We start from the raw sequence: 25066 nt of genomic DNA, 5'->3' as shown, positions 1-25066 counted from the left end.
AGAAAAAAATGAAAAAACTGATGGATTTACGGATACAAATGTATAGGATTACAATTACATATATCGTCCATTGAGATCAATGCTAAAAAAAAGTTATGTCGCTCATACGTTTTTTTGAAGTACAGAATAGCGTAAAACTACGCTTTTCAATACTTTCAATAAACAGTATCCCAACATAAACCATGACATAGACCAGACGGATGCTATTTTGGTCTACGTTTGACCCTTTATAGTCTACACATCGTGCTATACGTTTCAATACTTTTTTAGTGTTTAAAAACGTATATGCCTGGCGGATAGCACAAACGCGATGTGAATGGGGCCTAACAGATACAAAATAGTTGCGATTGCTCTAGCACATTTGAAAGTCCTCCCAAAATATTTGTAATTGCCATAAAGACAATATTGTGGCCATCAAAAAAATCATCAAAAAGAGTCTATGTAAATCCTGATCTGGTACCTTTACTGGACCACAGCCAAATCCTGATTTTGAGCATGAAGACAAAAAAAAAATTCTGTAGAGGTCTACATGGGTGGAATTCCGGAAATTTTATTTTATATTATCTTTTCAACGTGGTAACAGACAGAAATTGGATGTACAATGCATAGTAGTGTGTAGTATTACCTGTTAGAATGTTTGGGTCTTATAATAATCAAATTTTCCAATTTTTTTTCAGCTCCAATAAATCCACATTTACGTAAGTATCCCGAAAAAAAGTAAAAAATTGTTACATCATTATGATCATCACTCCCATCATGCCCCAAGATGGAGCTATACGCTGGATGGGGCTTCCTCCTGTGCCAACTGTAACCTGCCTAATAAAGCGCTCAGGAGAGCCATGTGCATGAAGTCCGTAATGCGGCACATGGAGACCCTAAAATTCCCTACTACCGAACTGTAGGCACTCTACATGCTGCCATATGGTTTCTCCGTACGGAATTGTATTATGGAGTTATTTTTTCCCTAGAAGGAGAACCTCTCCGTAATACGCCATCCAATGAATGGCACAGTTTGGTTTTCCTTTGGTTTTTATATCAATCCAAAAGGAAAACTCTGAGTGTGCCAATATATGTAATCGGGGGCATGCATAGGTACAGCTGACCCCCGTAGACTCAGAACTTGTACAGGTCATGAGTATGAAGCCAAATACCCTTTGTATGAGCTGCCATCGGGAGTTGGGTGAGTTGGTTTCATATGGGAGAGGGGGGGTTGTGGAAATCCCATTTACCAACTTTTTAGGGGGTAAATTATCGCCTTGGGCAGAGCATGTCCTTCTGCGCCGTGTATGATTATTTATTAAGTATTAAAAGCAGCAATGATGTAAACATTCCACGTTATATTGCAGAACTTCTTAGTTCTGAAGTTATATTTGAGAATTTGTGGATGTGAGGATACAAAGGAAATGTCTGCGTTTATTGTCGAGAGCTTCTAGTGCGAGAACAAAAGTTCACCAGTTGACCTTTGTCGCTACTTTATGAACAGCCTCACTCAAAAAAATGATCACTAACCTCCTTCCATGTAAAGTTCACCTTTCTTTCATTACTTTTCTCTTTTTGTGAACTTATCTCCGCCCTTAGCTCTGGCAGAATTTTTGGATTAATTTTTTTCATTAATACCTCGAGGATTTTTTTTAGTATGGTTTAAGAAATATTACAATTATGCCACAGTTTTATTGTTACCTTATTGTATGTAAAATGTTGTCCTTGTTGTACTATATAGTACAGAAAGCTTTATCCATCCGATCAGCCGCTCCCTAACTGCTCCTATAAAAGCACCAGATCAACCATTTTTGCATGTCGGACGATCATCTCTTCAATATGACGATTACCTGTTGCCTCCTACATACTATATCTGTATGAAAGGTGAAGGAAAATGTTCAGAGGTCGTTTTAGAGACGAAAACTTCGCAAACAGCTTCATAGGGGCGAAAAGCTGTTGTTTGACATTATCTAGGCAAAATAAGGAGTCAAATGGGGAGTCAACAATATAACAAGCCTTTTCAACTGACCAACACATGGACAACTTATCTTTCGTCCAGCTGTTCTTTTGGCCGATTTCACTACAAATATTTATCGGCCATTTGTACCATAAACTTTAGGTTATGGCCGACCACGGCCAATAGATTCAAACACAATGGAAATTTTGTCTGTCGTGTGTAAGAAATAAGGGATGAGAGATAAAAAAACATATTACAAGTCTAAATCTGCTTTTAGAAAATTTGCAAAGGTTTTGATCAAATTCCATGTGTACAAATGGTTATGCTGCAGCTCAAGTTTTTAGTCTTTAACATTAAAGGGAACCTGTCAGCATGACTGTTTAAACCAGTGTTTTAGAGAAAATATAGTTTTAATAAGTGTCGGATTCCGGGAGAAGTGTCCACTGGGTGGCTACCCATCCAGCTTCTCCCCGCCGAGCTAAGCTTGATTGACAAATGTCTTCCTATATGTGTAAAGAGAGAGACCTGTCAATCAAGCTGAGCCAGGTGCCTCCCGTCTGACACTTCTCCTCAAATCCCACATTTAATAAAACAATGTTTTCGCTAAAACACTGCAGGACTTATGTGATACATAGTTTAGTGTAATCTGGTCACCTGGTGCTATATCATGCTGACCTTGGTTAGGGCAGCAAGAAAGTGCTGACGGGTTCCCTTTAAGAACGTGGCTTAATTTTCTGAAGCAAATTGACACACATAGTGGGTGTGTCCTCTGCTTTCGAACCATAGCTGAGGGTTTAGGCACGTGTATTTAGTTCAACTGTTGATTGGTTTTCAAGCTGAGACTTCCTGCTGGGAGATGGAGAAAGAGCTGCATCATTCAGAGTCACATTCAGAGCTGCGCATATAGCTATAGAGACAGAAAAGTCTTATATGCATGCTTAAAATGCTATAAAGTATAATTCTGCTTTTTTTGTTTTACTATTACTAAAAATAATGATGATAATAATAATAATAATAATAATAATAATAATAATAATAATAATAATAATAATAATAATAATAATAGTAGTAGTAGTGATAGTATTTAATTATCTTTATTAATAAATGCACTGTGAAATTTAGACTTATGCAACTCGAGTACATCGTCTGACATTGACGTCAATGAAGGCTGAATACAGGAAAGTTGCCTTGGTAGCCACCCTGCATTGAAGCTCCGTTCCCGGATTGAAGCTATTAACAAATAGAATTCTAGATACACTTTAAAGTATTGACAAAAATCATATATCTAGCAATTGCAATGAAAAGCCGCTTTAGGGTCAGTTCCCACGTTGCGTAAACACTGCGGATTTTCGCAACTGATTTTTGTTTGCGAAAAATCCACAGCATAATGCAGCTTCAGTAACGTGGGTATGATAGTATAAATCTCATCCACACGCTGCGTAAATATTGAGCGGAAAAAACGCTTAGAAATTAAGATGCGGTGCGTTTTTTCATTTTGCATCATGTGATTTGTATTTGTGTACACGCTGCTTATTTGTTGCAGGTTTTCCTCATTGAATTAAATGGGGAGGTAAAACCTCCAACAAATAGCTGCGATTCCGCCGCCAAAAAAATGCAATTGAGCAAAAAATTATAAAAAATCTTATGCTTACCCAGAAGTTTGTGTTTCTTCGCCCAGGCCGGCCTCCTGGGATGACGCTTCATCCCATGTGACGCTTCATCCCATCTGAGGCATAACGTAATGCTTTTGGGCCCCAATGCAAGATCTGTAAAGGACCCCCAGCTATCATGGATCAATTATAATACTGGTCTATAGACCCAGAGTACTACAACAACCGTTCCATCCCATAAAGTTATATCCCTGACGTAAAGAGAGACCACAGAATACACAACTGTAGGGACTTCCTTGCACCATCATACAGGTTCTGAGCACATTACTTTACAATTTGTCTAAGGGCTTATTCAGATGAACGTGTGTCAAATCGGCCGTGAAAAACTGCAGTTTTTCACGGCTGATTTGCACCCAATGCAGGACCCGTTTAAACGGATCCCTCATAGACCTAAATATATTGAGGGATCCGTGAAAAAATATGTCCTATTTTTTTTATGGGCCATTCGCACGGTCCCTTTAAACAACGGCCATGTGACTAGCTTCATAGAAATACATGCAGCTGCGTCACGGCTATTAAAGAAACTGCCGTCACACGGATGATTTCAATGTTCGTCCGAATAAGCCCTAAAGGGGTTTTCTGAGACTTAAACATTGATGGCCTGTCCTAAGGATGGACCATCAATTTTTTATCGACAGAGTCTAACCTCCAGGAGCCTTGGTGATCAGCAGAATAAAGGGGCTGTGATGCTTCAACGAGCGCTGCGTTTAAGACTTGCACAGGCACAGCGCCACACACGCAGGTGTGGGTGTGTCTGGTACTGCAACTCAGTGTAATTCATTTTTGGGACGGAGCTGCAGTACAGTCAAGCTACCCATACAAACAATGTGATGTGCCTATGTCAACAATGAAGGGGCCCCTGCAATCTGCTGATCAGCAAGGGACCCGATGGTCGGACCCTCACCGATCAAACATCAATGTTTAAGTCCCGGAAAACCCCCTTTAATAAACAGTGAATTCAGATAAAAATTAGACCATTATTATCATCAGTAGAAGACTCCTTCATAATACAATCAATGTTCCTTAAGAACATTTCTATAGGAGTTAATTCCGGTTGAAGAAGCTATAGAATAAATCTGCAGCTCCACGTATTTTACTATCAGCATCAAACGTCCTTAAGCATCTAAGGCTGTTATTAATCTTGCGGTAGTTCGTGCTGAGTTTGGGATTATTTGCAGTTTATAGGGTCACAGACAAGCTGAGAGTATGACCTTTTGTTATCCAGATGTAAAGAAAATGCAATGATTTATCTATCATGTCAATAAAATATCCGAGATGCAGAACGGCCCGGTAGATTCCTTCATTAAAGCCCCCTCCGAAGTCTCCTGCTGGAGGTCACTGTTAGTATCACACACAATATATAAATATGTATAGAAAAAGATTACCACCTACCGGGTGATTTCTATTTTCATCAGTACAACAGGCAAAAATAAATTGATAATTGCTTGTATGTGATTAAAATAATTGCATGTTCTAGTGCTGAAGGGTTCATATCACGCAGAATAGGCAATAATGTTTAGTCTTCCTGTAGAACCCCTATAGGAAAACAATAATTACCTGAAGAAAATGAGCTGACATGTTTGTATGGAATATGAAGCAATGCCCATAAGGCTGGGTTCACACGTGGCGGAATTTCACTTGAACTCCGCTGCGGACACTCCGCAGCGTTAATCCGCAGCGGAGCAGTTTCTCCATTGACTTCCACTTAAATTTAGAAGTGTTCGTTTAGACGATGCGTAAAATTCCGCTGCGGAGCATAGGCTGCGGAGCGGAATTTGGTGTCCGCAGTATGCTCTGTCTGTTGCGGAGCAGTGGCGGACTGGTTGCGGACTCATGGCGGAATTTCTCCATTGACTTCAATGGAGATTCTAAGTTCCGCAATGAAGTCCGCAGCTGTCATGCACATGTTATGTGTGCTGCGGATGCGTCTTGCTTTTTTGCCATGACATTTCTTCATTCTGGCTGGACCTATGTATTTCTAGGTCTACAGCCAGACTGAGGAAGTCAATGGGGCTCCCGGAATTACGGGAGCGTTGCTAGGAGACGTCAGTTAAGCGATCGGCAGTAACTGTTTCTGCACCCTGGTCAGTGACTACCGATCCCAATATACAGCAACCTGTAAAAAAATAGAAGTTCATACTTACCGAGAACTCCCTGCTTCTGTCTCCAGTCCAGCTTCCCAGGATGACGTTTCAGTCTAAGTGACGGCTGCAGCCAATCACAGGCTGCAGCGGTCACATGGACTGCCGCGTCATCCAGGGAGGTAGGGCTGGATGCCGAAAGAGGGACGCGTCACCAAGACAACGGCCGGTAAGTATGAAATTTGTTTACTTTCACTAGGGAAAGTGCTGTCCCTTCTCTCTATCCTGCACTGATAGAGAGAAGGGAAGCACTTTTTCCGCAGTCCGCAGCAGCTAGTCCGCATCAATTTACTGCACATTTTGGGCAGATCCGCAGCCGTAATCTGCAACCCGGATTAGGTGCGGCATTGATGCGGACAACTGCGGAGGAAATCCGCCACGTCTGGCCGTGCCCTAACTGCTACACAGCTTGCCAAATCTGTGCCAGGAAATCTCCCGACGTGCATGGTAAATGTGCCATAGAGCTTCATTGGCCCGATAGAGACCAAAAGATTGACCTCCGTCGGGCTGGCATACGTCAGTATACATTTTTTTTTTTTTAAGCTATGGATTGGCATATTAGACTATGCTATTCCATACAACGGGATCCTGTAAAAAAAGTTATAGAGCGCGGTATACTTTTTTTTCAACATGGGAGCCTATGGGCGATAGATGACACTGTATGGCATCCGCCATAGTCAAAGTTTAACGTATATGTCTGATATACTGAATGCTAACGGTAGGCCAATAGATATGTGAACTGGGTTTTTTAGACTCCTTTTACGGTACCATTACGGTCTCCCTTTGACACATATGCCGGGAAAAGCTCCCAACGTATACATGCTAAATGGAGTGGCATTCGTAACCCATTATTGGATTTGGTTAACGGATACGTCACAAAATCTCATGACAATTTTGTGACCCATACGTTAAACGGACACTATTATAGTCTATGGGTGACGGATGTCACTGTTAGGCATCCATCACTAGAATCCGTCATCCGTATTATAGTATTCGTTTAACTGATACGTAGTGAAAAGCTCTCGAAAAGCTCTTGACGTAAATGTTAATTGGAGGTCTGTGATGAATGCCATTCTGTGGCATTTGTTATCCATAGGCTCTCATGTAAAAAAAAACGTATACCACATGCTATACGTTTTTTCACTGGATGCCACTGGATGGAATTGCGTAGTCGGCTACGCTATTCTATCCAGCATAAAAAATGGTATCCCCAACGTATATCACCCGATGGAGACCAAATGGACACTCTTTTGACCTCTGTCCATATAATGGCATTCTATGGGTGCATTTGACATATTATATTATATGAATTGGGAAAATCGTGTCAACCTTGAAACAGAACAATATTTTACAGATTTGTTTTTTAAATCTTTTGCCTCTAATGTCCTTATTTTTTATTTCTTATCAGTAAAACACAAATAAGAAAGTGCAAGACACATTTTGTGGCCACTTTTTAAACCAATAAAGTTGGCCTTAGATATAAAGATTTTTGCTACTGAACATTTTTTGTATGTTTACGATAATCTCTTTGTCTTTGATACTAAAAATACTTTCGTCAATTGGTAAAGTTTCAAATTTTTGTTCATCGGTCGGGGGAAAATGTTCAAGTCATAGTGTTCACGTAACTACCATCTGACAAAAGTACTGTACATACGTGTCATCACACTATACTCTCCAGTTGATGGGGAGCATAGCATGGAGACAAGTACTCTGCACCATTAGCCCAAAAGGCACAAGAATTTTTTTTTGCCGTTTGGCTAATTGCAGCTAAGTAGGTATATACAGTAGCAGAATCAGTTATGAGTCTGCTATATTCATGAGGGGAGCGCTCCCTCGTCTCACCAGTGATTGACTACTGCCGTGTATATATGCGAATAAACAGGAGCTGTCGCCTGGCAGTCAATAGTAAGGGGGGCAGGAGGAGGTGGGGAGAGTTTTACAGTATGGGCCCATAGATTTCTACTAGTGTCATATTACGTATTTCTACAACATAGCCTTGTGCATGAGGCTTTGTGGTAGTCACATCGATTTGAATCCTGTCATCCAAATGAAGTCTAAAAAATTCTGTCACTAGAATGTCATAAAAAGTTCAAAAACATTAATAGAATTTTCAGTATTGATGTAATTTTATATTTAGACTTCTGACTGTTTATTAAGAAAAACGCACTTGTCAACCCTTGGCCCTAGGGAGCAATGCGGACTAGTGGACTTATGACACTTTAGATGACAACTGATATAGGTTTAATTCTCATCCTTTCTTTAATATGTATAAGTCGACTTTTTCAGCCTGTTCAACTAAATCTTAAATGTCTGGATTTCTTATAGGGGAGTTTCACTGTGGATTCGAAGATGGTAACATCTGCTTGTTCACCCAGGATGACTCCGATATTTTTGACTGGACAAAGCAAAGCGCCAGCACAAGAGATACTAGATATACACCAAACACAGGGCCCACCACAGATGCTGGCGGATCCAAGCAAGGTAGTTGTGCCCTAATCTTTGTATAACATTTTTGGGCTCATAGTTAGTACGGTTGATGGACATATGTGTTTTTTCGACCGTACTAACTATGAGTCAAACCTCTTTTGTCATCCACCTCTTGCAATTCGGGAAATACCAGCTTGTTTCTCCGAGGTTGCCTTCAACTACATCATCATTTTTAGTACCGTATCTACCAGTCTACATGTAAAAATGTAATTATTTTTGAATGTTTTTGAAAAAGTTCATCAGTGTCCATATACTTTCTATTCCTTTAGGTTTCTATATGTACATTGAGACATCACGACCTCGCTTGGATGGAGAAAAAGCCAGACTACTTAGTCCAGTCTTTAACATAGCGCAGAAGAATCCATATGGGTCCAGCAATACAGCTTATTGTTTTAGCTTTTTCTACCACATGTATGGGAGGCATATAGGTAGGTTATTCCTCAGAAAATATCATATTCAATGACAGACATTGTTAACCTTGACTTGGCCAAATGAGCTAGAACTTTGATAAAATATTTGCAAAATTGACAACAGAAAATGCCGCCATATTTGTTTCCCCTTTTAATTAGCTTCTCCGATATCGACAACTAAACTAATAACAGTATATAGTCTGTTCTATCAGTAAAGGTGGGACAGTTTCACCATTAGTTGTTAAGAAGCTAATTCTCAATTTTTACATTTTATATTAAAACTTTTGAAAGACTTTCAAAAATGTTACCTTAATTGTGTGGAATTTGACTAGAGTTAAACAATCTTGTCTAGGAAACATGAGAATATTCTTGGCTACCCGTGGCACAGTGTTGGAAGTATACAGCTTGAGTATACTAATTTTAAGATTAGTGTTACATGGGACCATCGCAAAAATTCTGACCCCATTGGACTTTTGTGATGGTGGAAAGGTTGTCCTCGACCTTTTGTCCCATAAGGAAACATTGTTTTCGGTAATGACACAATTTTGCCATGACTCATAGGTGACCATGGGTGTCTGCTACACTGGCCAAGAGGGCCATAAAGATGAATGTATAACAGAAACCTACCCTGTCAACGAGTATTTTTGTGGTTGATTTTTTTTTTTCATCTTTTTGCTGCTGGCATTTCAGAAACTGGTTATGCTTATGTTATTGGATATATTAAATGCATAGATATAAGATATTTTCACAACCGATTTTCCCTTGGCAAAAAACACACCCTGCCAAGGGAAAATGGGATTTCACATGGTGACACCTGGTGTTCTGTTGGCATTTAGAAACTTATGCCTGGAAATCAGTTCCTTATTAAATTATTTAGGGGGTTAATGAAAATCCATGTCCAGAGGAAACCAACCATGCCAGTGACATGTGATTTAACTTAGGCTAGAGCTCCACAGAGACATGGAGTCATCAGTGAATAAAATTGGCACATTACCAGGTATCGGATGCTTATACTTTGATGAAGATGGTTATGTCCAGTAGAATAAAGCGAAAAATTTAAGTAGAAAAAGGAAACCTTCCAGACATTGGCATCATATGAAATGAATCCATCATTATGAAATATCTATCTCAGCTAGTCAGCTGCATGCAACTTAATGATGGCCAATCACCCATGTCCAGCCTCTTAAATGGATCGGGCATATTTAGCGGGCATTGTTGTGCCAGACAACTATTTAGTGCAATCAATTAGAAGACTCATTAGAACTTTTCCAAATGGCAAAACATACTTGTGATGATTACAGAGCTTCTTGATAACAGCAGGTGCTTTGTTGTGGCTCGGTAAGCAATCTATCCTAGTTATATTGTTCTGTTATGAGCACTCTCCATTTAGGAGTGGGTTTTAGGAGTGGATTTTATAAATTTCACTCTTGTTTATTTTTATGCTTTGTATTAAAGGGAACCTGTCGCCTTCGATTTGTATCTAAATAATTTTTATACACTCGTCTATTGTCCAAATTTTAATTAATTATTTTTTAAATCACTTATGCACAACGGGTACCACCATTTTATACATATAAAAAGGTTTTCTCACCAGGAACAACCCCTTTCAATATGCCCTTTTAGGACATATGGACATCATACAGGGGGTCCCCTGCTTGGGACCCCCTCTTTTAGCAGCGTGGAGAGTGGCTCTTGTTTAGCTGCTCCGACGATAACAATTAACCACAGGATTCACTAAGCAGATGACTGGACCATAGTTTTTTTTTTGATGGCCCAGTTCCATTTCCGTTCATGGCCCAGCTTCCTCTCTAGTGCACTGCCAGTCAGTACAGACAGGTAAAGGAAGCAATATAGCGGAAATTTTAAATCCGGTTAAATCTCTTGAGTCTAATAAACCTACTCCTATTAATACAATGTTGTTTTTTTTTTTATTTATTTTTTATTAAAAGGAACATACTACATGTTCAGACCTGGACCTTCAGGACCGATTTTTTTAGTTTTTTTCATCGCTGCATTTCAAGAGCCATGAACGACAAGTTTTAGATTTTAGGGTACACAATTTTTTGGTAAGCTTAAAAATGTAGGGGGGGGGAGGGAAACAACTCAGGTTGCATGCGCCCTAAGGCAGGCCCCGCATTGTTTATGCTACTGTGAAGAGTCCCTTTAAATACGCTATTCATAAAAAATAGAAATGCGTTGAGTTAAAGAAACTTGGCAAGAAAAGAAAAGTTACCGCACTTCTTTAAAACCCAGCATGTGGAACAGAAGAGATTTTAGCCATAATAAAACACCCAGAGAACGGCCATTAATCCTGTTTACTGTCTGTGTATACATGTAATCAGTCTCTTGATGCTGCAAGAGCTCCTGATCAATTCTCATCCATCTCTCTTCTTGATCGATCTCTTTACACCTGAATCAGTGAAACGAAGATTTAGATTCAGTGAAATTCTTAACCTGCGTCTTGTCAATATGTTTGTCCCCGATCCCCCATTGACGATCAATGGTTTCAGATTTTTTCTTTTGTTTGCCCAAACAGCTTTCAATGTAGTTAATTTTAGTCCATAGAGAAAATGAGCCGAAGTTTTGTATATCAATCCTGCATTAACTATATCTATTCATAAATCCAAATCGCTAGCTTATTTTTTTGTGGCAAAAACTTATGAAAAAACAGTATAAGATAATTGATCTAGGGTTAAAGGGGTATTAAATCCAATACGTGATCGAATAAAATCAAAGATTAATTCATAACTTTAAGTTTCACACTTTCCCAGGAAGAACGCTTACGCATTTCGAACCAAACAGGTTCTAAGTCATACCGCTATGACTAAGAACCTGTTTGGTTCGAAACGCGTAAGTGTCCTTCCTGGGGAAGTTTTGTTCTGTATTTAAAGTTTTGAATTAAAGTTTTGATTTTATTGGATCGAGTGCTGGACTTTATCTTCAATCTACCTATTATTTGATCTGCTGCCAACACAGAAATCCTCCTACATCTACAAGCACCAAAGGAATATACAGCGTGGTGCCGGATTTTCTCAAATGGTGCATGGTCAGTGGACCTACTTCTGTGTGTTTTTTTTTTAAATTAAAGCCATTAACATTGATCTTCTATCCACTTGATAAGTGATAAATGTTGCATTGATGGTTGCCCAACTACTGAGACCGCTACCGATCACTAAAAGCATTCCCAGTGCCCTGTCCCTCCAGCCAGCACATCAACAGTTAGGAAGAGTTGCATGTGTGCCAGACAAAACTATGGGAGGTACGGAAACAGTCAAGTGAGAGCTTTGGGGAGGGGTGACCTAATAATTATGTATAAATATATCAATGGACAGTACAGTGATCTGTCTAATGATCTTTTTATACCAAAGACTGCATCTATAACAAATGGAGACCCACTATATCTAGAGTAAAGAAAGTTCTACCATCACCATATAAGAGGGTTCTTTATTGTAAGAGCAGTGAGACTATGGAACTCTCTGCCACATAGTTTGACTCATTGAATGATTTTAGAAGGGGTCTGGATGTCTTTCTGGACAGATATAATATTATAAGTTATATGTATGAGAACATTTGAGATAAATAATTGATTGCTATTTGCAATATTTGGTGTCGGAAAGGGATTTTTCCACAAAGAGGGGACAATTGACAGCTGCCCATAGAGATTATTTTGCTTTCCTCTGGCTCAACACTGCAGAATAAGAGATCAAACTCGATAGACTTAAAGGGCTAGTCTTATGTAGTCTTTAAAAGGATATATCATCAGAAAATGATAGATCATTTAAATCAGGTTTTAATTATAAATATATATTTATTTATTTTTTATATGACTTTATACAAAAAATGGCCACACAAGCACACACAATAGGCTGACACTTCCTGTTTTCTGTAGCTTATTAGTCAGCTTTGCTGTACAGATTGGGACAATATGAGAAGAATCAACTCATTATCATTATAGGACAGGCGAGTTAAAAGGGTTATATATATTCTGGTTATAACAAGTTATAAATAACAGCTAGATCAGTGGGTTCTGATTGCTGGGACCACCACCGATAACCATAACTGGGGTCCTGTGTTCCCTCCAGCCGCAAGAACCCTTTCCAGGAGGAGTTAAATGGTGCACCGGTTGAGCATGTGCCCTACTGCTCCATTAAAAGTCTATGGCACTGATGGAAGCTGTGCTGGGAAGTTTCGGTTAATACCATAGATGTAACTTTGAATGGAGCGGCAGGGCACATACCCGACCTGCAGTCGGTTTTGCGACGGGACCCCTGTTCTTACGGATATATAAGGCAACATAGGAACACTATACTCAGTGCACACTGTATCCAGCTTATTTGTTGAAGCTGGAATACCCATTTTAAGTTACTTTGACTTGCCTTTTCTTCAACTTTTTCTTAATCTACTTGAACAAACACGTCTTTTTCTAGCGTGGTAGAGCTGAAAAGGAAGTAACAATGTCATTCCCCTTATGATATTGTTATCATGTTCTTTGATGTGCTTGACCAGCCTTTTCTCTTCTCAATAGAGGTTTTAATGAGTAAGGCAAGCCTACAGATCCTTGTCGCACTGCTATGAAAGTCTTATTCTTTTGTACCAGTCTTATTCACAGTGACATTGATTTCTAAACACCCTCCATTTTTTTTAAGCAGGTTTCCAAATGACTTCAGCCTTGCATACAGTATCCAACAAGTGAATTGGGTTCATTAGGGAGAGATACTTTTCCGTCACTGTAGTCTTACTAAAGGTCACTATATGAGGCTTGTGGAGCTCCATTGTCAGTCTCTCAGATTTTATTATATGGCTGCTGCACTTTGAGCTTTTTAAAGGAAATTTATCATGAAATTAAAGAGGACCTGTCACTTCTCCTGACATGTCTGTTTTAGTAAATTCTTGTATTTCCCATATAACATTTCGGTAGCATCTTTTCTTAGAACTCTGCTTTGTGCTGTTCCTCTGTTATTCCTCCTAGAAATGTATGAATAAATGGACAACAGGGTGTTACCAGTTGAGGGCGTTACCCCTTCACAGACTGACAATGTCCAATCAGTGCTTACAGTGCTAGACTACGTAGGGACATGCCCCTTTGTGAAGGAGAATGGTAACATCCAGTTGTTTATTTATTGATAAATTTGTTAGAAGAATGAGGAACGGCACAACGCAGAGTTCTAAGAAAAGAAGAACTTTTAAGTAAATACATCTACATCGGGACTTTGTTCATGAGTTCTGACGAAACTTTCCATCAATATCGTAGTCGACTACCGTATTGATTCTATAAAAACAATGGAACCCTTACGCAACGGTGACAAACGGAAACCATTTGCACTGAATCCATCACCCTTGAAATCAATGGTGATGCAAACGGAAACCTATGGTTTCCGTTTGTTTCAGTTCGGATTTCGTTCATGGGTTCCCCTGACAGAAAGCTCATACGGAACCCGTGAACTGAGCCTTGGGGGCTGACATTTTGGAGGCACAGGCATCCTCCTGTATTGTCAGTATAGCAGTGTGTTTGTGCGTAGTAAATGGGAGTTAATGGTAAGAAAAGTGTTCATAGGCTAATACATTCTCCAAGAAGAGATGGAGACAGAAAAGGAACTGCATACAGAGCCTAAGGCCCTACTCACACAGCATTTGAACCTTCTATCGGAGGTATACATAGGAAGAATTCCCTGACTTATTCCTCTGACTGAAGGCTACGACATATGCCACGGTATGCAGTGGTATAAATTGCCTATAGTGTCCCATTGTAAAAAAATAAATCATATATTGTGTTCTACGCATTTTTTTGTGCAGCATAACTCTATATTAAATACCGTAGTGAACTGTGCTATTCAATACAGTTAAAAAACACTTTTTGACACTTTTTTGACCTATGTCGGGTCAATAGGGTCCTAGGAATGCGTTTGCCACATGCACTAGGAGTTTTCCCAACACATATGCCAAACATACACTGCAAATGTAGTGTAAATAGAGCCTTATCTGTGTATATAGTGTATAGTGTTACTATCCTGCCTGATCTAGGCCTTCAGCTATACAATAGAGCTGTCATCTTTCATTAAATCCCCTGCCCTCTTATTATAATAAAATGACTCTGCTAACTCTGTCCCAGGCTACACAGCGAAGCTGAAAGTGAGCTACAAAAAAAATGACAGGAAGTGTCATTCTATTGTAGCTGCTCTAGTGACTAGTGAAAAATCGGGAATATTTCAGGTTTTTTTATAGTCACATAAAAACCCCCATTAAATAAATGTTAAAAATATATTTATATGTATATGATGATACATTTCCTTTAATATTATTACTTATTTTAGGCAACATAGTCATTCTAAAAAATGACTATAATATACGTATATAAATACATCTCAAAGATAAATACTGGCCTAAAATATACTGTACTTAATGATTTTGAGTGCCAGAAATGTAAACCCTAGTTTTTCAGCTATTTTATGTAGAGGGACATATGTGCTATATGGAACTTAGTGACCTATGGGAGTATTTAAGGTTCGATATCTAAATTATACAAATGTATTACATATGATCAGGATATTATATTGTGGTAGGAATAAGTCTTATAAAGTGTGAGTGTATCTTGACCAGGAGTATATGTAATACTACACCATGTGTTATATTCAGGTTCGTTGAAATGCAGCTACCATATAACTTCTCTTGTGACGGCACTACCCAAATATTTTACTGTGTTTCAAATAAATCTTTAGTAAAATGTAAAAAAAAAGGTGAAGAAATATGTTAAAAAGAACTATGCTAATGGATATTTGTGGTTTACGGTGTCTCTACAGACGAAAAAGTCTGTTTTCAAAAACAGGACAATTTTTATTTTTGTAAGCTACAGTATTTGCAAAATACTAATTTAATCTTTTACAAATAAACTATACAATAAATCTAAAAAAAACTAACTATAAATAAATATAAGAATTGTATAAAAAAATACAGAAAAATATATAAGCTTTTTGGTTATTTATTTTAACTTTTTGGGTGTGTTAAAGGGGTTGTTCAGTCCCCAAAAATGTATGGCCTATGCACAGAATCCCTCAGACTCCCGGCACCCCGCCAACCAGCTTTTTTTCGAAGGGGTCACAGCCCTCGTACAAGTGCTGCTTACCCCTCATTTTCTTTGCTGCTCACTCACTTGTAGCGGCGGTACACAGTATTTCAGCCTTCTACCATACACTTGTCCCTTTGTGAGCCCTGAAAATACTAGATGGAGACCATCAATTTTTTGGGACTGACAACCCCTTTAATGATTAAGCATCAGTCCTTGATTTGTCATCTTGTCTCAAGTTCAGGATAATTTTCATCAGCCAAGTTAAAGCTTTATCTGTTCTTAGAGAAAACTGTTTAATGGCCAATAAGGCCCCTATTACAGCTCTCACAAGGGTTGTCACCTAGCTTCTTCAAATTTTGGAAAGTCGAATTGGCCTATAGTAGTTATGCAAAAATACATCCCCACTCCCTTAATACTGCATAAGTAGGAAGCTTTGACATCCAGAAGTCCAGAAAAACTCTTACAAAAATGATGGTGGCCATATAGATTTTTTTTTTCTTTTTTACGGAAGCAAGGTTATGTTTTATAAAATTTTCCTGACAATTGGATGTTTTTTAAAAAGTGGCCCATGTTTTACAGGCCATCTTTAGTGAATTCATACAGTTGTGAGCCCTGAAAATACCAGATATGAAGGGATTTCCCGCTATTAAGAATTTTCATGGCGTTTGTAGGATACTCGAGCAGTACTATGGCACAATATGGCAAAATAAAATGGTTGGCACAAGCTAAAAGATCACAACACTTTCTCATAAGTCTCTCCTCTGTTTTTGAATTTCGCAGGGAGCTTGAACGTATTCCTTCGACTCAAAGGGCAAACCAGCACAGAGATTCCTATCTGGTCGGCCACCGGAAATAAAGGAGAGCAGTGGCATCAAGCCCGTATTAATATACACCCGACAGCTTCATTTCAGGTAGGTGACACCTGACGAGTTTGTAAAAGTCATAGACTGGTATAGTGGTTACAACTCAATCGTAAGTTGTCCTGGTTGTTCTGATACCCCAGCAGACACCTTATTGTCGATGTCCAATTCCTTCCTTATTTAAGGCCTTATTCAGATGAAAGTGGGGAAACTCGGACGTAAAAAAAAGGCAGTTTTTCACATCCGTGTTGCCCCGTGCAGGTCACGTTTTCATGTATCCCCATAGACTTGAGTCTATGGACGGATCAGTGAAAACGCAAGAAAATAGGACATGTTCTATTTTTCAACAGACGCTTCACGCGGTCCGTTGAAACAACGGCTGTGTGAACGGCCCCATTGAAATACATGCGTGCGTGTTGTTTTTTAACGACCGTCACACTGACGTATTCTACCTTCGTCTCAATAAGGCCTTACAGTAATGTGATTCAGTCCACAATTTAGTTGCCACCACAATTTTTTGGTCCTACATCCTTGAGATCTGAAATTGCAGATAAGTACTTAAAAACGTAAAAAACATTTTTAACAATTTCCCATCCTGGAAGTTTACCCACTAGGAACTCTGCTGCATTGGGGTAGTCATGCCTAAGACCCACTTCCTGTCATTGTATTTACAAAAATAACTGCCTTTACCTGGTCCAGTTCCATGGTGAACCCTGCTAAGATGGTTAACAAATCTTAGACTTGATTACACATTTTCCCATCAATTCCTGTTGGCTGATCTGACCACTGAAGGTAGTTTGTGAATGGAGAAGATCTCCAAAAACTCCTCTACAACATAGAGAATCCTGGACCTTTAAGGACCGGGAAATCTCTAAATATTTTACAAAAAGTACCAAACATGGACTGCAAAATCCCAATCAAGGAGTCATTGTATTCAGATTCCTACATCTAGTCATTCCATTTTTTTTAAAGCTCCATGAAAGATATGATGGATCAATTTTTGTCATGGATCCTAAGGAATCCTATTGATTTATATTTTCCTGATCACTTTTTAATAAATTCTTTACCCAATCTGCCTGCAATGGGGCTCTAACTTCTTTACACAACAGCAGTTGTGAAGACCAATCAATATCGGCTAGGCTGCTTGCTGATGGTTTCCACTTGACATTGAGCCTATTTTTAAACACTGACTCAATGTAACCAGATCAAGAGAAGATTTAAAAACACTGGAAGACAACATAACCAAATTGAATAAAAAAAAATCAGAGGTTCACTTTAAATCTATCAACAAATCTGATAACTTATTAAACCAACGTGCTTCAGCTATGAAATATACAAATACACAATGTTAAAATGGCTAAAGATACCAATAAATCTTAGAATAGGACAGGCCGTTCCCTGCGAGCTCCAAATTGTTCTTTTGGCATTATGACAGTGCTCAGTAGTGGGAGCCACAGTTTTATTGGTGTCTCATGTACAGATTTGTATTATTCTGAACTCCCTTCAATAGTCTTGACAACAGTAAATGTGTATGAACGTGTGGCGCTTCTCATCATCATCCGGGGGCTCCATCTCCCCAGGATTAAAACTTTATGGGAAATGACAATGCTGCAGGAGAAGATTACCGTATGTTGGACATAATGTTTGATTATAGAAAGATGTGAACTGGGTTACAAAAATACGTGTGAGGGGCTGAAACGTAGCATTTAAACCGCTACTGGAGTGCTGGGATTTTTTTGTGTATGTGTATCTGGTGGACCCAGGATCAAGGTCAAGTTTGCATAGCACCAGGAATTAATTTTAGAAGTGCTGCTATTTCCTACCTTTTATCTATCTATCTATCTATCTATCTATCTATCTATCTATCTATCTATCTATCTATCTATCATCTATCTATCTATCTATCTATCTATCTATTTTCTATCTATCTATCTATCTATCTATCTATCTATCTATCTATCTATCTATCATCTATCTATCTATCTATCTATCTATCTATCTATCTATCTATCTATCTATCTATTTTCTATCTATCTATCTATCTATCTATCTATCTATCTATCTATCTATCTATCTATCTATCTATCTAATATCTAGCTTTCTATCTATCTATCTATCTATCTATCTATCTATCTATCTATCTATCTATCTATCATCTATCTATCTATCTATCTATCTATCTATCTATCTCCTATCTATCTATCTATCTATCTATCTATCTATCTATCTATCTATCTATCTATCTATCTATCATCTATCTATCTATCTAATATCTATTTTCTATCTAGCTTTCTATCTATCTATCTATCTATCTATCTATCTATCTATCTATCTATCTATCTATCTATCTATCATCTATCTATCTATCTATCTATCTATCTATCTATCTATCTATCTATCTATCTATCATCTATCTATCTATCTATCTATCTATCTATCTATCTATCTATCTATCTAATATCTATTTTCTATCTAGCTTTCTATCTATCTATCTATCTATCTATCTATCTATCTATCTATCTATCTATCTATCTATCTATCATCTATCTATCATCTATCTATCTATCTATCTATCTCCTATCTATCTATCTATCTATCTATCTATCTATCTATCTATCTATCTATCTATCTATCTATCTATCTATCTATCTATCTATCTCCTATCTATCTATCTATCTATCTATCTATCTATCTATCTATCTATCTATATATCTATCTATCTATCTATCTATCTATCTATCTATCTATCTATCTATCTATCTATCTATCTATCTATCTATCTATCTATCTATCATCTATCTATCTAATATCTATTTTCTATCTAGCTTTCTATCTATCTATCTATCTATCTATCTATCTATCTATCTATCTATCTATCTATCTATCTATCTATCTATCTATCTATCATCTATCTATCTATCATCTATCTATCTATCTATCTATCTATCTATCTATCTATCTATCTATCTATCTATCTATCTATCTATCTCATATCTATCAATCTATCTCATATCTATCTATCATCTATCTATCTATCTATCTATCTATCTATCTATCTATCTATCTATCTATCTATCTATCTATCTATCTCCTATCTATCTATCTATCTATCTATCTATCTATCTATCTATCTATCTATCTATCTATCATCTATCTATCTCATATCTATCTATCTATCTATCTATCTATCTATCTATCTATCTATCTATCTATCTATCTATCTATCTATCTATCTATCTATCTCATATCTATCTATCTATCTATCTATCTATCTATCTATCTATCTATCTATCTATCTATCTATCTATCTATGTCATATCTATCTATCTATCTCATATCTATCTATCTATCTATCTATCTATCTATCTATCTATCTATCTATCTATCTATCTATCTATCTATCTATCTATCTATCTATCTATCTATCTATCTCATATCTATCTAGTAAACTAGTCCTACTCAATGAATTAGAATATCATCAAAAAGTTAATTTATTTCAGTAATTCAATTCAAAAAGTGTCTCTCATATATTCTATAGATTCATTACACACAGAGTGATCTATTTCCAGCATTTTTTTCTTTTAATGTTGATGATTATGGCGAAGGGTATTTTCACACACTAAACTAAAAACGGGTGTAAAGTAATTAGTGCTGTTTTCAAGGAAAAGTCTCTGATTTTCAGCCGTTTTTATGCATCAAGCGGTTTTTTATGCGTTTTTTACGTCCATTTTTGGAGCTGTTTTTCTGTTGACCCAATAGGTGTAAATTAACTTTTTTATGATGTTCTAATTCATTAAGAAAGACTAGTATATAACTGTTAAAACCAATATACTTCCATTGTCTTTAATACTGCTAAATAATGTGACTCAAAACTTTTCCCCAACACAGATCCTTTTTGAGGGTGTTCGAGGTCCTGGTATTGAAGGCGACATCGCCATGGATGATGTATCGATCATTGAGGGAGAATGTATGAAAGTGGATCAGCCGGTCACTTGTATGTACCACTTTTTGTACAGGATTATTAATTAAAGAGAACCTTTCAGTAGCCCATCCATGTGCTGCTGAGTGCACCATGTTATAGGCGCCGCTGCACATACCCTGGGGCACTTTAAACTACCTGTCTAGCCTCCTCCATTTTAGAGATATCGGTGCCGTTATATTTGGCACCCGATATGTAAATTACCCCCTGTACTGTCAGCGGGGCGTTTCTTTTCGTGGAAAGGGCAGGGGGGCGTGATACTTTGCGCTTTGACACTGTCCAATCAGCTACGGCAGTAACAGAGCGGCTTGTGCAGTGTGACCTCTCTCGCGAGATCACAATCCTGTCATCGTTGTCTGACAAGAGCTTGAGAGAAGGAGAGCGTGTGTGCGCACAGCTGTGACGCCGCTGCTACGGAACAGAAGAGGAGAAGAAGTATTCACCTTCTTCTCCTCTTCTGTTCTGTGGCGACGGTGACGGAGCTGTGCGTGCGCGTTCTCCAGGTCTTGTCAGTTAGCGATGACAAGATTGTGATCTCACAAAAGAGATCACACAGGCACAAGCCGCTCTGACACTGCCCGTAGCTGATTGGACAGTGTCAGAGCGCTAAGTATCACGCCCCCCTGCCCTTTCTATGAAAAGAAACTCCCCACTGACAGTACAGGGGGTAATTTACATATCGGGTGCCAAATATAACGGCACTGATATCTCAAAAACAGTGCAGTCTAGACAGGTAGTTTAAAGTGCCCCAGGGTCTGTGAAGCAGCGCCTATAACATTGTGCACTCAGCTTAACATGTATGGGGTAGTGAAAGATTCTCTTTAAAGGGGTTGTCTGGTTTAATATGTTCATTTAGAACCCTCGTCAATTAGCCAAAGTGGATAATGGCTACAAAGAATGTCTCTCTCTCTGGAGGACGTTTGGTACCTCTTTACATTACACAGACAGCATATTGATTTAAATGAGAACAGTGTAATACTGAATTTTGCCTGTGGTGGCACTGTTAGGAAATGTAACACTTTTAGGCGGTCTTCCCCACAGATAACAGCTGATCACTCGGGATGCCACTATTAGGACACCATCTGATCGGCTTATTGTTGTGAGACCCGTCCAACTAAAAGGAATTGATCAAAGTGGACAACCCCTATAAGTGTAGAAGCATGCAGCTAATGTGTGGACTTTTGTCACATAAATAATTTTTTTATACAAGGTGATGCTTCTAAGTCATTGAAATAATGAACAAATACTGTGTAATAGCTAATTTATCAGGATTGGATTGCAGCATTAGTGTTACGCTGCAGAAGTCAATGGAGATTTCGAACCATCTCAGGGCTTACTTCTATCTCATGAAACCAGCATCATCTTACTTTAAGGGTTTTTTCGAGTTTCAGGTAGATTTTGGAAAACACCTTTACCATGCAAAATGTCGAAAAATTAAAATATTTTAAATATACTTGCAATCTACGGTATTCACGACTGTGTCCCGCTCAGGGCCTGATTATAGGTAGTCACCAGGGTCCTCCACCACCTACCCTTTCTGATGGACGTTTGATCCTTTCCAGCCGAAAACAGGTAGACAGGTGGTCACTCATGCATGCGGCTCTTGAAGTCTAATAGTGTCTCAGCTGTTTCATAACTCTAAAAAAGCTCTCCTATATGTGGTTGTGATAGGGAGTCATGGGGGATGGAGACCCCCACCAAATATTTTGACTAGGGACCTCCACCAACCTTAATCTGGTCCTAACCCCACTGCTTCCCCTGACACCAGTCCATTGTCCATAAATTGTGATGATTATTGTGACCAATCAAGATATACCCCTGTGACGTTGCATCCCCTGGACCATGTCATAATTGTCGGCCATGTGACATAACTTCTCAATAGATGCGATATCACTACCTGGAGGACCGGTGGGGATAGAAATAATAGTTTTTAAGACTGTAAGTATATTTAAAATATTTTTTCCCAACATCTAGCAAAGTTAAGGAGTTTTCCAAAATCCACCCAGATCAACCCCTTTAAGTAGTCATCTATCTCTTTGTGTTGTGATTCAACATTGACAACCTACCTAATTTATTTTTATCTTATTTTTTTCTCTTTCAGCTCCGCCTTCTGGAGTCAAAGTGTCTGGGACTATATTGCATATATGGCTGTATCCAGTTTTCCTTTTCCTTTCTTTTTTAAGTCATCAAAGGTGACCATATCCTGGCAGAGGCTACAAAAGATTCACTAGGCACTGGTACGAAGAAAGAGTCTTTGTAAATGGACAACTGAGAAAAAAAAACAATCTACCAAAGATTCCTCCACTAAGGCACTGGGAATTACTGGAACGTGGGAAATAAATTGTTGTTACAACTATACTTGAGGCGGGAAATAAAGGAGAGACCTTACAGTGCTTCTGTGGCTTTCACGAACACAGTATAATCTGAATATTCTCTTAAAGGAAGGAATTATGAAAATCCTTGTCAAAGCACAACGTTATGGCTGGTTTTCTTTCAAATGAATAGAGTTTGCTTGATACCATGGACACCTAATGGCCTGCCAACCTAAACCTCACAGTTAACAGGGTACACGAAGATCTGGCATTTATTTTCCATTCAAAAAGGTTTTTAATATGGAACAAGTATCAGTAAGCCCTTTTGCCTTGGCTGCCACCATCCAAAATGAGACCTCTGTAGACCACGTACTCCATATTGTCACACAGCTTTGCTAATGAAAGGTATGCCGTATCTTTTTTGCATGTAGATGTCTTCAAGAAAGAGCAGCTTAATCTTACAAGCTTTTTTCAGCTTTGGGGATTTCGCTTGCTTATGGACACAAAGTTTAAGTCGCAACCAGGCCCATCATCAGCTGTAATAAAGGAACCAAACCACCACCTTTTATAAAATGCCAGGAAACCAAGTGCCTTCAATTAACAAGCCTGAAAAAAGTTAGCTAAACAAGCTTGCACTGCTGTGAGTGGTTTGTGGAAACTAAAAAACAAAAAACTTTTTTAAGCAAACTACAATTCATGAATATAGAACACAGGCCAGATTAAAAAAAAATAAAAATTGCTACAAAAATACATGGACTTAAGTTGCTGCATAAGCTCCTTTTACACATATACATATATATATAAATATATGTATTGTTTTTGGATTTCTTTTTTCACCTTAAAAACAGCCATGGCCTTCTCGCTTATTACCCGTTTGACAATATCTTATACTTTGATCTTCAAAAATTGGAAAAATCGACTTTTCTGATAACTACAACTAAGATGGTTTGAAAAGTTGTCCAAGGATTTTCGATATCATTTTCTTTTTTTAATGGGGAAAAAATTCTTACTCTTATCTACATTTGAAATTAAATCAGTCTAATCTTAAGAGGAAAAAGTTTAAGAGTATCTAAAAACTGCAGCTCGATTGACCCAACAGAAATTGTGGGTCGGAAATATTACTCTTCATTTAAAAAACAAAAATTGAAGGTCCGATGCCTCTGCCCGCTAATCAGACTCTGTGCAGATTGTGACATAGTATTTTATTATTTTGGCAAGTTTGAAAAAAAAGAAAAAAAAGAAAATACACTTTTACAAAAAAATGTAAAAAATGACTGAGCTACCTGATTAAATACCATACCTTAACCAGCCACTTTTTCAATGCATTGTATATGTCCCTTATAACGTTGGCTATGAATATTTGAAGATATTTTTTGATTTCTTTAAATTATCTTAAAGTTTAACTTCATTTAAAAAAAATACTTTTATCTACAAAAATATTCTTTTATGTTCTTTAAAACACATGATGGTTACAAAAATGTTATGCAAGCAATTGGGCTATAAATAAAACAAAATATATATTTAACATTGCAGAAATTGATTTAAACAACCGAAGCACAAGAAGATATAGTAGAATAATGACCACAATTATTTTTTATTTTTTTTTAATTTTATTTAAAAAACTGTAGAAATGTTTGTGCCAATTCAGTAATTCAACTGAACAAAAAAATAATAATAATAATAATTTTACAGCTATGTTCAATAAAGCCTCTTTCCAGGTAAGGTATGATAAGTGGTCTACTGGTTATTTGTCTCTATATCCAAAAATAAAATATTTTACAGATCAAAAATATATACATAATTTTTTGTTAAACCTAATGGAATTATTAAGAAACAAATTATGTATGTATATATATATATATATATATATATATATATATGTATGTATGTATATGTATGTATATATATATATATATATATATATATATATATATATATACATATATACTTTATTATAATAATAATAGTAATTATTATTATTACCAAAATGGAGTAACTTGTTGATTTTATGTATATATATATATATATATATATATATATATATATATATATACTGTATGTATATTATAATAATAATAATTATTCTCATTATTATTATTCTCAATTATTACCAAATGGAATGACTTGTAGATAATACTACAAGTGGAAAAAAATATATAAATTAAATGTGAACACAAGGGGGATTTTATCATAACTTCTACGCTAGTT

At 37.5% G+C, this 25066-nt stretch overlaps 1 protein-coding gene across 4 annotated transcripts in view; it reads left to right on the top strand.

Annotated features, from left to right (window-relative positions):
- Positions 1 to 24108, top strand: part of MDGA2 (MAM domain containing glycosylphosphatidylinositol anchor 2) — a 392414-nt gene extending 368306 nt beyond the window's left edge. For 2 of the 4 annotated variants that reach the window (XM_075843991.1, XM_075843989.1), the window contains exons 12-17: positions 678 to 698; positions 8073 to 8228; positions 8504 to 8662; positions 16488 to 16618; positions 20456 to 20561; positions 22648 to 24108. In XM_075843991.1, coding sequence (XP_075700106.1) covers positions 678 to 698; positions 8073 to 8228; positions 8504 to 8662; positions 16488 to 16618; positions 20456 to 20561; positions 22648 to 22742 — 668 coding nt within the window. In that variant the 3' untranslated portion in view covers positions 22743 to 24108. Of the gene's footprint in view, positions 1 to 677; positions 699 to 8072; positions 8232 to 8503; positions 8663 to 16487; positions 16619 to 20455; positions 20562 to 22647 lie in introns of all 4 variants that reach the window. The other 2 variants (XM_075843990.1, XM_075843988.1) reach the window with 1 other exon arrangement.
- Positions 24109 to 25066: the final 958 nt, after the last annotated feature.

The sequence above is a fragment of the Rhinoderma darwinii genome, chromosome 12 (assembly GCF_050947455.1).
Source record: "Rhinoderma darwinii isolate aRhiDar2 chromosome 12, aRhiDar2.hap1, whole genome shotgun sequence".
NCBI lineage: Eukaryota > Metazoa > Chordata > Amphibia > Anura > Rhinodermatidae > Rhinoderma > Rhinoderma darwinii.
This window is presented reverse-complemented; position numbering and strand designations above follow the sequence as displayed.